This window comes from Anser anser (assembly GCF_964211835.1).
Source record: "Anser anser genome assembly, chromosome: 13".
Classification (NCBI taxonomy): domain Eukaryota; kingdom Metazoa; phylum Chordata; class Aves; order Anseriformes; family Anatidae; genus Anser; species Anser anser.
The window spans coordinates 13,428,431-13,442,243 of NC_139734.1; the positions used below are offsets into that span (position 1 = coordinate 13,428,431).

At 53.5% G+C, this 13,813-nt stretch overlaps 2 protein-coding genes across 2 annotated transcripts in view; one reads left to right on the forward strand and one right to left on the reverse strand.

Annotated features, from left to right (window-relative positions):
* Nucleotides 1-189: 189 nt before the first annotated feature.
* Nucleotides 190-10,898, forward strand: DKC1 (dyskerin pseudouridine synthase 1). The gene is made up of 15 exons (XM_083797868.1): nt 190-295; nt 489-550; nt 788-874; nt 1,429-1,520; nt 2,078-2,262; nt 2,771-2,835; nt 3,418-3,544; nt 3,913-4,043; nt 5,016-5,159; nt 5,612-5,732; nt 7,153-7,271; nt 7,833-7,936; nt 8,376-8,442; nt 8,838-8,996; nt 9,532-10,898. Exons 1-15 carry the CDS (start codon nt 280-282, stop codon nt 9,598-9,600), a joined length of 1,548 nt encoding a protein of 515 aa, XP_083653994.1. The 5' UTR covers nt 190-279; the 3' UTR covers nt 9,601-10,898.
* Nucleotides 10,899-11,299: 401 nt separating this feature from the next.
* Nucleotides 11,300-13,813, reverse strand: part of MPP1 (MAGUK p55 scaffold protein 1) — a 48,719-nt gene continuing 46,205 nt past the window's right edge. The window contains exon 13 of the mRNA XM_083797871.1: nt 11,300-12,675. Coding sequence (XP_083653997.1) covers nt 12,499-12,675 — 177 coding nt within the window. The 3' untranslated portion in view covers nt 11,300-12,498. The remainder of the gene's footprint in view (nt 12,676-13,813) is intronic.

Genomic DNA, 13,813 nt, shown 5'->3' on the forward strand with positions numbered 1-13,813 from the left:
GGAGGGGTGCGGGAGGGGAGCTGCGGGAGGGGGCGTGGCTTGCGGGAGGGGGCGTGGCTTGCGGGAGGGGGCGTGGCTTGCAGGAGGGGGCGTGGTTATGGAGGGGGCGTGGTTATGGAGGGGCGGAGCTAAGGGCGCGGGGCGTGGTGATGGGGCGGGGCTACGGGGCGGGGCGTGGTCAAAAGGGGGCGTGGTCACCGTGGCGCGCAGCCGCGGGGGCTGTCGGGCAGGCGCGGCCTTTCGGCTCCCCGCGCGGCGGCGGCAGCACGCGGCGCGGCCATGGCGGACGGGGACGGTGCGGGCCGGGGGGGCCGCGGGGCCGGGGAGGGGGAGCCGCGGGGGGATGGGGGCGCGGAGGGTTAGCGGGGCCCAGGGTGAGGCCGCGGGGACGCGGGGGGTGGGGGTGGGGGTCGGGGTCGGGCCCGGGCCCGGGCCGCGCGGCGCCCTCCGGGGCCTGCTGGCGGCGCCTGAGCGCGTCCGTCCCGCAGGCGGCAGCGCGAAGAAGCGGCGCAAGAAGGAGAAGCGGGCGCTGCTCGACGAGGACGTGGCGGTGAGTGCGGGGCCGCCCCGGGGGAATGGGGCTGGGCTGGGGGCGGCGGCGCCGGGAGCGGTTCGGTTCCCCCCCCCCCCGGTCCCCCCCTCCCCCGGGATCCCCCCCCCCCAGGCACCGGCCGGGCTCGGGGACGGGGCCGCGGCAGCCCCCCCCCCCCCCCCCCCGGAGCCGCCCGGGGCGGCCACGTGCGTGCGGGGCCTCCCCGCTGAGCGGCGGGACGCGCTGTGCCCGCAGGACATCCAGCACACCGAGGAGTTCCTCATCAAGCCCGAGTCCCGCGTGGCCCAGCTGGACACGTCGCAGTGGCCGCTGCTGCTGAAGGTAGGCGCTGAGGGACGGACCCGGGGCGGCCCCGGCCTCGTTTCCCCCCCCCGGGGCTCCTCACGCGCGCGGCTCTCCGCTCGCGGTCGCCGTGCTGCGGAGGAGCGCGTGCGGTGCCCACGTGCGGGCAGGAGTCACGCTGCGGAGTTCGGCTGGCGGCGTTACCTGGGCGCCCGCTCCGTCAGTTCCTCGCCTCCTGCAAGCGCCTGCAAAGCCTCGTTAGCTGTGTTTCGGCCCGATGGGCCTGTGCTCCAGGTGTGCCCCCCGGCTACCTGTACAGAGCTCGTGGGGCGCGCTGCGCTTATTCCGCAGTGCAAAAGTTGGCGTTCTGCTCCTTTCCCATCTCTTCTACGTAGAACTTCCAATTCTCTCTCTCAGGAAGGCATTTCTGCAGTTTCAGCTGCAGGTCGTTTTCAGTTTGGATGAAATTTTTTAATTTAAATGTGAACCAGATACGGAGTAATTGGGGAGATGCGTTAGAGCAAACAAATAACTCTTCTCAAGCTCACATGAATTTCATTTTACTTACAATAAATTTTAATTTGTTTTTTTAGAACTTTGACAAGTTAAATGTGATGACAGCACACTACACACCCCTTCCTTCTGGTGCTAACCCCCTTAAGAGGGAGATCTCTGAGTATGTAAGGTGAGTGCAATAAGCTCTAGAGCGATTTAATTTTCTTTTGCAGTTAACGTCTTGAAAGCGTGGTCTGTTCTACGTTTGTCTTTTACCTTTCTGCTTGATGCTGTGTGTTGCTCCTAACCAATGAATGTCTACCTAGGGCCTGCTGGTCATCTTCTGTGAAGTTTTCTTTGTTCTGGGGTTGTGGCTGCTCTGCAGGTGGATGTGCAAACACCTGAGGAGTTTTGAGTGGTCCTGTGGAAAAAAACCCTTCAGCCTGCCAGGCTTTGAGACTGCTTGGAGCTTGTTTGCAGTGGTTGGTTTGTATTAAGGGCTGAGTACTGATAACGTTATGGAAAGAAGAGAATTTCTTGCTTGTGCAGAGTATGACCTGCCTTTCAGAGGACCGGTGTGCAGAGCAGCTTGATGCGTGCTCAGTGGGAGCAGCTGTGAGCTCAGCTCTTACTTGGCTGTTTATTTAGAAATGCTTTTCTTTTTTCCTACAATGGCAAGTCTCATCAAGGTTTTCACACTACTGCTACGTTTGTCCCAATACTTAGCTCTGTCAACTTGTGCCGTAGGTCAGGCTTTATTAACCTTGACAAGCCTTCCAACCCATCTTCACACGAGGTGGTCGCGTGGATCCGGCGCATCCTTCGAGTAGAGAAGACCGGGCACAGCGGCACACTGGACCCTAAGGTGACTGGGTGCCTGATTGTGTGCATTGAGAGGGCAACGCGGCTGGTCAAATCTCAGCAGAGTGCAGGTATGTTTATTGACATGGGACCATTTTCACTTGAAGTGACTTGGAAGGTGCAGAGCTCTTCTGGAGACAAGATGGAGACTTCCTGCCCTGCCTTTGACAGGGCTGCCCTAGGCTTTCAGCGCCTTGAACTCAAGGATTGCTTATCCATCTTGCTCCAAGCCAGTGAGGGTGCACCCGTGTTGTCTCAGGTGGTTTTTTGATTGTTTCTCTGTCTGGGACTTGTGCTGTCTATGAAAACCCTTCTGAAAGACCGGTTTCGTGTATTAACTGAATTTAAGGCACAAACCTACAACTCCAGTGAAATAATGCTTGATGGAACAACAAACATGTAGCTCAGATTATTTTCACTGCAAGGACAACCAGCTGGATAATGGGTTGCGTGCACTTCTTAGGAGACGTTTGCGAAAATACCTGGACTCTCCAGATGTGTGGCTGTGTAGCAGTGTGCGCCTTGAGATCAACATTAAATGCAAGTGGCCGCTCCTGACTGCTCTTGTCGTTCTTTCAGGCAAAGAGTATGTGGGAATTGTTCGGCTGCACAATGCAATTGAAAGTGAGGCTCAGCTTGCCAGGGTAAGTCTCAGCACACTGTTAGCCATGCTGGCACTTGACACTCAAAGGGTTCAGCTTCTGTGGGATTTGAGAGGGTAGGAATGGACGTCAGGTGTGCTGTGTGTGAGGTGATGATGAAGTTTATCCATTCTCTGAGTGCAGTGGCGCTGCCCTCCTGCAACACCCCGACTCCTGTTCTAGGGTTTGGGTGCTGTGCAGCCTCCAGAGACCCTCCAGTCTCCCAGTGTCCTACTGGGGGCTGCTGCGGTGTGTGGCTGGCTGCCTGCAGGAGTGAAGCAGTGCTGGCAGGGTCAGAGCCCCTCTTTGGGGGGGCTCTGTCCCCACTAAGACGAGGGATGACGTCTGATTGCACACTGCCACCTGATGGAAAAAGCCAACTGTACCTCACTGGCGGTTGGGGTAGCATTTTGACCACATCAGTGGTTTATAACAGCTTTCTTAAATACAACATAACCAAATGGTGACGAATCTTCTGCATTCTTGCTCATGGAAGTGGCCTTAGTTGCTGGAGACCCTGCGGTGCTCATACGTTAGCTCTGCTCATGGCCCAGGCTAAGCTGTTGCTCCTGCTTCTGCTTCCAGGCAATAGAAACTCTGACGGGCGCGCTGTTCCAGCGACCTCCCCTCATCGCTGCTGTCAAGCGACAGCTGAGAGTCAGAACCATCTATGAGAGCAAGCTGGTGGAGTATGATCCTGAGAGAAGATTAGGTAAAATGGGGGTTTTCTGCCTTCTTCTGATTCAACTCACAGCTGATAAAACTTCTGTTGAAATGGGCTGCCTCCTGTTTGTTCTAGATGAACATAAGTTATAAATCCTTCCCACCATCAAGCAGTAACTGCTTCCCGCATTGCTTGTGTGTGCAGAGAAGCAAATCCCACCTGTTTGTTGTAGTTTTGCATCCTTCACTGACGAGCCAAATGATGTCAACTAGATGGCATTAGCACTCGGTGCAAAGATGACCTTCATCTATCACCCCATGCTGATGGCTCTGTGAGGGGTTGAACACGGAGCTTCTAGATGCGACTCGTTTCTAGATACCTATTTAAATAACGTTCTGTCCTGGCTTGTGTTTCAGGTATCTTCTGGGTGAGCTGTGAAGCAGGCACGTACATCCGGACGCTTTGCGTCCACCTTGGTTTGCTGCTCGGTGTTGGGGGCCAGATGCAAGAGCTCCGGAGAGTGCGGTCTGGGATCATGGGAGAGAAGGTAATTGTGACTTTAATTATAACCAGCAAATTAGGAATTGTCAGAATGGCAGGAGTTCTGTGGAACGGTCTTAATTCTATAATACTGGAAGAAGGTGCAGATGCGTGTTGACTGGGAGAAGTTTTGTGAATAGCCCTGAAAACGTGGAAGCTCTTGGCCGTAGGCAGCCTGTAACCAAAGTGTTGAGTTCAGTTCAGGGCCTTGTCCCTGTTCTGGTAATTAAGCTTTGGAACAGCGAGTGACTGGGAAATGCACCACGGTGACTGAAAGTTTGTTTTATGCCACCTGTGTTTCTCGGCCTACAAAGCACGCACGTGCCAGGAGTTCAGGCCCGAGCTACCTGCTTAGCAGCTCACAACCGCTTGGTGTCAGGGCAGGACGCAGGGAGCGTGCCTGATGGAAGGGAGCTTGGGAAGTGCAGTCTTGTGTGGCCTTGAACGATTTCCTGGTGTTTTCTGCCTGGTCATTGCTGGTTCCCATTGTCGGCTCAAACTCCAGGACTAACTTCTCTCCTTGCAAAGCAGGATTATGAGAGTGATCACTAGCATTCATTTCTGAATTCCAGGTGATGGATGCTTACAGGTGCTTCAATAATTTATTGCACGTCACAGATTGGTGAGCTGCTTACTTTAGGTTTCTACTCACTGACGTTCTTTGTCTCAAAGTTTTGAGGTATTTAAGTTTGAAGCACTTCTGAAGCGTGGCCAGGTAGGCAGAGCGTATCCATTAGATCCAAGTGCAGCGTGACATTAGGAAGGTTGAAGCTTGCAGTAGCAGAGATTAGGCTGATCTCAAGCTGTCAATGGAAAGTATTTGTTCTTGCCTCTTCCAGGTAACGTTTGTTGATGTTTGTGAATCGGGCGTCTGGTTTTGCTCCCTTTCAGCGCACTGTTTGCTATTAGGCTTCATTTTCTTTTGTGTGTTCTGAGTTGGTGGCTGGTAGGAGACTTCAGATGGGTTGTGTCTTTTCAGGACAACATGGTGACGATGCATGATGTCCTGGATGCGCAGTGGCAGTATGACAACAACAAGGATGACAGCTACCTGCGAAGGGTTATCCTGCCCCTGGAGAAACTGCTGACTTCCCACAAGCGGCTAGTCATGAAAGACAGTGCGGTGAGTTCCTGGGTTAGAGCCAGTTGACGTAGCGACTGTGAAGTGTCGTCCCATCTCGTATAGCTAATATAATAAATGGGGAGCAGGATCCTCATGGAGTACAGCGGTGTCCTGCTTGAGAGCTGTGTAGGGCCTTGTATGGGCCACTGCAAGGTCACAGCAGTAAGATGCAAGAGCCCAGAACCGAGTGTCAGACATGCTGCACTCCTCACTTTAGGAGGGTGCTGATGGTTTTAAGAGATCTGCCTCGTGTTGTCGGCTGTGACGGGTGCTTTCTTTTGATTGTCTACTATATAAAACCTGGGCACTTTTGAAAGAGCAATGAGAAACAGATATGTGGGGATGTTATTGTTAGCAGTAATGGCAACAGGAGGCCAAAGCATTAGAGGCACTTCTTGCATTGTTTTTATTCTCCAGTAGCTTATAAGCCCTCTCGTTCCCCACCTCTTTAGGTTAATGCTATTTGCTATGGAGCCAAGATCATGCTACCTGGTGTCCTGAGGTATGAAGATGGTATTGAGCTTAATCAGGAGATCGTTGTCATCACCACAAAAGGAGAAGCAATCTGCCTAGGTATGAAGCTCCTTGTTCTTCTTGTGCCCATCTATTTCAGTGAACGTGTAATAGATGAGTCCCCAAGCACAGAAGGTTTAAATAGCACTTCCTGACGGAAATTGTGGGTTAATACGTCCTAATGAGCTAGGCTGCAAGGTGGCTGCCATGCAGCAGGATGTTAGGAAGCACCAGCTGCATCAGAGCCAAGCTGTATGCGGGGTAGTCTGTTGCTTGGGTTGCTATCAGAAGTCTTCTGTTATTCCTGTTAGCTCTTGCTGCCTCGGATGCGAGCTGCATACTTTCCTCAGAGCCAGTCCTTGGTGAGCTGTCAAGAGTTCCTCAGTTAGCCGTGTTTCAGCTGTGTGATGCTCAGGTGTGCTGTGTGTGAGGTGATGATGAAGTTTATCCATTCTCTGAGTGCAGTGGCGCTGCCCTCCTGCAACACCCCGACTCCTGTTCTAGGGTTTGGGTGCTGTGCAGCCTCCAGAGACCCTCCAGTCTCCCAGTGTCCTACTGGGGGCTGCTGCGGTGTGTGGCTGGCTGCCTGCAGGAGTGAAGCAGTGCTGGCAGGGTCAGAGCCCCTCTTTGGGGGGGCTCTGTCCCCACTAAGATGAGGGATGACGTCTGATTGCACACTGCCACCTGGCACATCATGCTTACCGAGGATCAGTATGGAAGGTCTTGAGCAACTGTCAGCTTCTGTGAAGTGACTTGAAACAGTGCTTTGTTCTAACTGGCGTCTTTGTCAAAGCTCTGTAGATGGCAGGTGGTGACGCACCGTAGGGACGGTCTGTCTGGTGCTGTGTGGCCTCACACTCTGTCCAGTCCCATGGGACTGAGGGGCTTTGGAGGTGTAACACAGCCAAGCCATTCTACCTCATTTGTACTGTCTGCACCACAGTCGTTTCAGTGGACTGGCAATAGTAACTTAATATCTTTTGGTAGGATTAGTCTCCCCTAGTGTGCCTCTGCAAGATTTTGAGAACTGAGTAAGGCTCAGTCAGTGCTCCTTCCCATAATGGTGCAGCTCAGTTGCACCTTAAAAACAACACAGTTCCCTGAGTTGCGTGGAAGTGCCCAAGCAGCTGTTTACAGAGAGTTCTTCATCCAGTGGTGCCGCTGGTGCTGCAGGAAATGGTTGCCTTACTCTGTTCACTAATTCATAACTGATCTTCTGGAGTAAACTGGAGGGTCTTGTGCTCCTGGTGTAGTAAATCCATGACACAGATGCTCTTTCATCTTGCAGGGCAACTTTCTGAAGCTTTAGTCCAGAACTTGTGTCCAGTAAGGTTTTGGGGTGACATGGCATTGTTGAGGTATTTGCCTCCTCTTTGTGCTGTCAGAGGAAGAGCAGGCTGAACCCAACAGGTTGCTGCATCTGTGCTGTCACAGTTTTGTTGTTTTGAAGTGTTCACGAGCTCCCTGCTTGCTTCTGCAGCTATCGCCTTGATGACCACTGCAGTCATTTCTACCTGCGACCATGGCGTGGTGGCAAAGATCAAGAGAGTGATCATGGAGAGAGACACGTATCCCCGCAAATGGGGCCTTGGTCCCAAGGTGAGCAGCGGGGGGTGTTGGTGGGAGCCCAGCTGCTGGGTTGTGGGGCTGCAGGCACCTCAGGTCTATGCTTGAACCCTCCTGTGTTAAAGAGCCACATGATGTGAAGTGGATGGCATTAGCACTCTGTGCAAAGATGACCTTCATCTATCACCCCATGCTGATGGCTCTGGAGGGGCTGGGCAAGGAGCTCTGCAGTTGGAGTGGTTCACCTGAAATGTTGTGGGTCATTAAGCTGTGGGGGAAAAAAGCATGTCAAGGATATATGCCCAATTACATGCAGTCATCTGCTTTTGCTGTTAGCTCCCCCACAAATTAGCCCTTATTTCCTGATGAAATGGCTTCTGACTACTCCCTGTCTGTGACTTGTAGTCTGCTGTGCAGCGGATGTTTTCTCTGAGTTGTCAGAAAGTCCTTGGAGAGAAGCATTAAGTCAGTGACGATGCAGTTCTTGGCTTGGCTTGCTCATGGATTATCTCCTCTTAGGATGGGTGGCTGAAGCCCAAGGGAAGGTTTCTCCTCTGTGGAGCTGCAGTCTGACTTTTTGCGCTTTGCTCTCAGGCCAGTCAAAAGAAGATGATGATCCAGAAGGGTCTGCTGGACAAGCACGGAAAGCCCAACGAGAGCACGCCAGATTCCTGGAAGAAGGAGTATGTGGATTACAGGTGGGTACGACTTCAATTTCAGAATGACGGACACAGAGACCAGGCTGTGTGCAGCGAGCACTAGTCTGGGTGCTGTTTGTGCTGTCAGGTGTGTCAGGCCTGGCCAAGCTGTATTTGCTGTCTGGGCCCTTGGTGTGCAGCAGTGTTCCTCAGTTACAGGGAACGTGCTGGTGGTGGGCAGGGCTGGAGTGGAAGGCCCTGAGCAGACGGTTATCCCTCTGTAGCCTGTGCCTGTGGCTTTAGAGGGAGTCAGTCTGCTAAATGAAAGAGGGGACGCTTTGCCATTGTCCTGTCCAGCTGGCACTGGTGCAGGCTGCAGGTCTTCCCCACACTGTGCTCCTCCACCTGACGCCTTGCAAGGGGGAAGGGGCTTCGTAGTTGTGCAGAGCAGTGCCACACAGTGACAGTCCTCCTCAGCCTGGTGTCTCTTCTCTCTCAGGGAGGCGTCCAAGAAAGAGGCAGCTGCAGTCCCCCAAGCTGTATCAGAGGTGGAGAGGGCTCCAAAAGTGAGTATCGGTGGTGCTGTCTGGTTGTAAGGTTGGTTGTGCTCTGTTGAAGACTTCTGATGTGTGCCTGTTCCTTTAGGCAGTTGGTATCGAGTGCTGAATTGTGTGCTGCTTTGGTTGGTTGTAATACAGGGGCAAGTGTTTCATGTTCTGGGAGCTTAATGCCCGCTTTATTGTGGCTTTGTGGTCTGTGGATTAGCAGTAGAGTGACCTGTTTATGGCCTCAGCCCATATATGTTTATCTCTGGCAGTCTGTTGCTCACCCTCCTTTTCAAAGCATTGCTAACCGAGAAATTTGAATCAGGCAAAACAGTCGTGATGGGCTTGCAAACAGCTTTTCCATCACTTGAGCCCTTCTGGGAGATGGCCCGTCTGACATTGTGCTCTCCTAACAGAGGAAGCGGGAGTCAGAGAGTGAAAGTGAGGAGGCCGTGACCCCACCATCCCCAGCCACTCCACCGCCAGAGGAGCTGAGCAAAAAGGAAAAGAAAAAGAAGAAGAAAGAAAAGAAAGCCAAAGAAGCGGCTGAAAGCGGGGGAGAACAAGTAGAAGTGGTATGTAACTGGGTACTGCCTTGGTACGGTCCAAGCGTGGGGAAGAGCTGCTGTCTGTCCCTCATACCTCCAGGGTGAATGTGTCGGCATCCTGCTGTGCACGTCCTCAAAGTACCAGGCTCCCCACGGGGGGAGAAAGGTGCCTCAGTACGGGCACATTCATAAACTGGACTGGTTGTGTGGGAGGTGGGGATGGATGGAGCAGAGCATGGGATGAGCAGACATCTGTGCCCAGGGCATCTGGTGGGTGCATGTTCCTTCCTCAGTCCTGTGGGGTCTGTAACTGCCCTGTGGGAGGGTGGTGCGTGGCGTTCAGTAAGAGTGCTCCTGTGCTTGTGTGGTGGTGAGGGAGCCTGCGCTGTGCCCGCAGCTGCGACGGAGTGTTTGGACGCCTGTGGCTGTGTGTGTGGTAAGGGGAGGTGAAGATGTTTCTGTAAGTGGCTTGTTAGCCTTCACGCAGAGCTAGGTGCTCCTCCTGAAGTGAGCAGCGGGTGATGCCTCTGATTCCTTCCTGACCTCTCTAACCTCTTCACAGACCAGTGAAACCAGCACCAAGAAGAAGAAAAAGAAGAAACAGAAGGAGGTAGAAGAGAGCTCAGAGTAAGCGACTGGATCTGTCCAAAGCAGGCGACCTCATCGTTAGAGGGGGAGGATTCTGAGGCCTTGAAAAACCAGGACTGGCTGCATGGCAGAGGGGCCAGCAAGTTCCAAGTTGCTTTTCTGCTGTGTATACGAGTGAGGAGGTGTGTTTGCCCAGGATATGCCCTGCTCATGTACCCCTCCTCATCCTGTTTTAAGGGTAGCCAGAGGAGGGGGTACCTGACTGCCCCTGCACTGGATTGCTTTGTGAATCTGGACACCTCGATGCCAACAGAAGTGGCATCTTCAGGGAAACTGCAGCTCCTTGCTCTTAGGTGTATTTGTTTTCACCGTGAGAGGGATGAATAACATTTTCCCCCTGCTCTTGTCCTGCCTCTTCCTTCCTTCTCTTCCAAGGTTGGAGCTGTTACCTGACAGTCGCAGAATGTATTGGTGGCTGGAGGACTGGCCTAGCCATGGTCCATCTAAAGGGTTTGGCATGGGGACAATTGAATCAGTTATTTGAAGGGCTCTGGTTTCTTTTTAACTTGGCCTTATGTTTGGCTTGACCCTCAGATAATTGAGAACAAATGTTCCAAAGGTATTCAATACATTTTTTTAAACTTTATCATAAAAGGATTAGAACATGGATTTCATGCTTTATGCTTCTTAGTACGGGGAACCTGCCTGTTAGTTGTCAGCTGATCCCAGACCCAGTGTCCCAGTAATGTTGCCAGTGTCTACCTCCTGCTGGCTCCAACTTGGTGGTTGGAATGGGACTGCAGCACTCTCAGCTGCCTTCCCTTGTTTTGGTACCTAATATGCTCTGGAAGCTTCCAGTGGGGATGCTGCTGTGGGGCAGAAACAGTAACGAGAAAGTGGCTGCCCAGGATTTCTAAAGGGCTGTCCGGACTGGAGAGCTTGTGAGCTGAGGCTTGGGCAAAGGCAGCTCTTCAGGGGGCACTGGGTGTGGAGCTTGAACGGTTTCATAATGAACTGGCCTAATATCCTTGTCTGGGGTGGCTCACTGGCAGCGGGAGGTCTCTTCTATCACAGGGATAGTGCTGAGCCAGGATTTTAGCCTCTTTTAATAGGGGAAGGATCCAGGCTGCTTTGTTCTGAGCTTCTGTCCCTGCAGAGATCCTGTAACATTTGTCTTAGCCTCATGCGTTGCTTTTCTCTTAATTGTCTGACACTTTTCTCCCCTCTAATGCTAGAGGCGCAGGCAATGGTGCCAGCAGCTGGTGACTGTCAGAACCTGAGCAGATGAAATGTCACATTTTTATTCTTTTTTTTACATAAAATAAAAGCCCTATTTTTAAATGGGTGACTTTCTTGCTTATCTGGCTCCTGTTAGGAGGTCGGTGTTCTCAGATCCCTAGGTCTGTCTGTGGGGAGGGGAGATGGTTGACATGTGCATGCTGCAGGTACAGAGAGGTGCTTGAGTCTACATGGACACCAACTGGAGGGGCCTTTGATCATCGGGACTGAATAGGTGTGTAGGGGCCACCCTCTGCTTATAAATCCCAGTGGGATGTGCCTGGAAGCTAGCTGCTTTCTTTCCTCCTTTGCCTGTGCTGTAGTGAGCTACTGGAGAGGTCTGGCAGTGGACAGAGACCTGCTCAGTCCTGGCCTGCTTTACCTCAAGTGCCTCTGGGTCAGGGGGGTGGAAGACTTCCAGCTGGGAGCCAATACACAGCCCGAGTTAAAACACCAGCCGTGGCGATGTTTCAGCACACGTTTATTGCTGCTCATTGTTTCCCTGCAGTGGATCAGAACAAAGGTCCCTATTGCACATCAACGGATCTTATTTTTGGCATCCTTAAAACAAAAAAAAAGATTGCACAAGACTTGTTAGCCCCCTTCCCCTAGCTGACTGCTGAACACACGCGATATTCTTGCATGGAGGTGATGGCTGTGGTTTGCCCAGGAGCCACAACCGTGCTTCCTGGGCATGGGCATGGTGGGGCTGGCGTGTCAGTACACTCCAGCTGCAGAAGGAACAAACCCCTTTGTGAAGGTGGCTTTTAGGTTAGCATACAGTGTGCAAGACACCCGGGACTGGAAAACATGCCTGGATGATCTCTTCAGAGACGCTGCGTTTCTACTGCATGCAACGGATACTTGTGGCTGGATCTAATTTACCCATTCAACTGTCCCTCTGGGCTTTGGTCCGTAGGACTTGCTTAACTGTTGCTGAGTTTTTCTGGCCAGCCAGTAACACTCCAAGCCGCACAGTGAGGAATTAATGCAGGGAATTTTTACAACTACGGTTGCACAGGGTGAAACAGAAAACCCAAACCTCAGAATGCAGGCGTGAGACCTGCCTCAGGGTGGCACGTTCTGTGCCTCCTTTGCCAAAGCCATACTTGCTTTTTTCTGGCTTTACTGGCTTGTGAGGGGAAACCCTTGGACTTAAGAGCCCTGGTGTGGTCTGAGAAGCCTCCCAAGCTGTGGGCTTGTTAAGGGCCTCAAGGACACCATCCAGGCTTTCAAGGTCTTTGGTGCAGTGTGTGCTCCTGCAGTTACAGGGGACACCTGCCTGGAAGGCCCCAGCTATACCACTTCCCTCGGGGCTGACGCAGAGAACAAGACAGGCTGGGTGCTGCAGGATTGTGCTTTCCCTCGCCGGGTGAGGCAGGGGGCTGTGCTCTGAGCTGTCGGGATGCCGTGGGCTCTGCTGCAGCCCCTGACTTGGCACCCATTTCAGTGCAGCGGGAGGTGGCTGTCCTTCGGGCAGCCTCTGACCTGCATTCCCTGGCAGTGGCACTCTGGAGACCCTGTGTGTGTCGACCAATTGAGACTGGGTCCGTGCAGCAGCAGAGGAAGGGACTTGTGCTGGGTGTGGATCAGGGGAAGCTGAGGAGGAGGTTTCTCTGCTGCGGGATGGGTTGATGGGAAGCGGTGGGGGCTGGAAGCCCTCTCAGTAAACCCAGGAGACAGGCACCCACTGTGGAGAGCTGCAGGCCTGCTCAAAGGCTTCCTCCAGCAGCTTGAGGCTTTCCTCCACTCCATTGTTGACTATTGAGAGGTCAAAATAGTGTGCGTATCGGCTCCGGATGCTCTCTGAATCCTTACGGAGTTGCTGCAACGCCTCTGACTGCAAGAAACGAGAGCACACTCAGAAGGCTGAGGAGGAGGGGGATTTCACAGCCCAGCCCAACAGGCAAGCTCTGTCCCATCCCCAGAACAACTCAAGCTGTTGCCAACTTGAGCACAGAGCAGTTAACAGGCCAGGAGCACTGTTGTGCAGTCTCACGGGAGCATCAGTGGATTTTTGTTAGACATTTATGCAGTGCTGGCAGCATCAGGTTACCTGCCAGAGTGAGGTCAGCTCTGCTTAGCCCTGTATTCATCTTTAAAGTGCCTTGTGGCAGCTCCCCAGGATGAGGAGGTTTGCCTAGCAGCGGGCTGCTCATTGCTACAGCTACCCAGCTTGAGGCCTGGGGCTGATTTGAAAGCAGGATCTCTGCAAGACGATCCCTACCCGCTGGCCTGTAACCAGAACAGCACGGGCTGATAACCCCACCAGCCTCCCTTGTCCCACTGCTTTCTCTTCCTCCAGACTCTAACTGGGCAACGAGCACCTTTCTCCAGCGCAGCCTGTGCTGTGAAAAAGGACCCGTGTGCAGGTAAGCGTGAGTCCCAGGGGGCTGCGCTTGCAGCGTTGTGGCTGGACCATCCCACCGGTGCTCACTGACCCCTGCCTGCAGGCAGCCCCAAAAGCAGAGGGTGCTCAGCCTGGCCCAGCACCCTTGGCAGCCCCTCGTCTCCTCCACACCCGCAGCCATTAGGGTCACCCCAGGAGCGCTGAAATTGAGCTGGAGCTGGGAAATTGAGCTGGAGCCTGAAACGCTTGCAGCCCTCTGCTTCTGCACAGAGGGGTGCTGCTCAGCAGTTATCAAAGCTGGGGGAGGAAGAACACCGAGCAGTTTGCCTGGGTCACACGAGCTCTGCTAGGTGACATTTTGGCTCTTACTCCTGGAGTAAGCAGTTACCTGAGCTGCGGCAGCTGGCTAAATATAGTGCGTGCATCAGCAGGGCTGGCCCTGCCCACTGCGGCAGGGATTAGTGCCGCTGTGCCTGGAGGCAGCGCAGCTGATGGGGCATGGGATGGGGGAGCGGGCTGCCGCGCTGCCTTCCTGCCCTGCCACCCGCAGCGTGCAGGTCTGGCTGTGTAACACTCCGCACATTAACGCCTGTGCCTCCCAGTGCCTGTGCGATGCTACAGAAATATC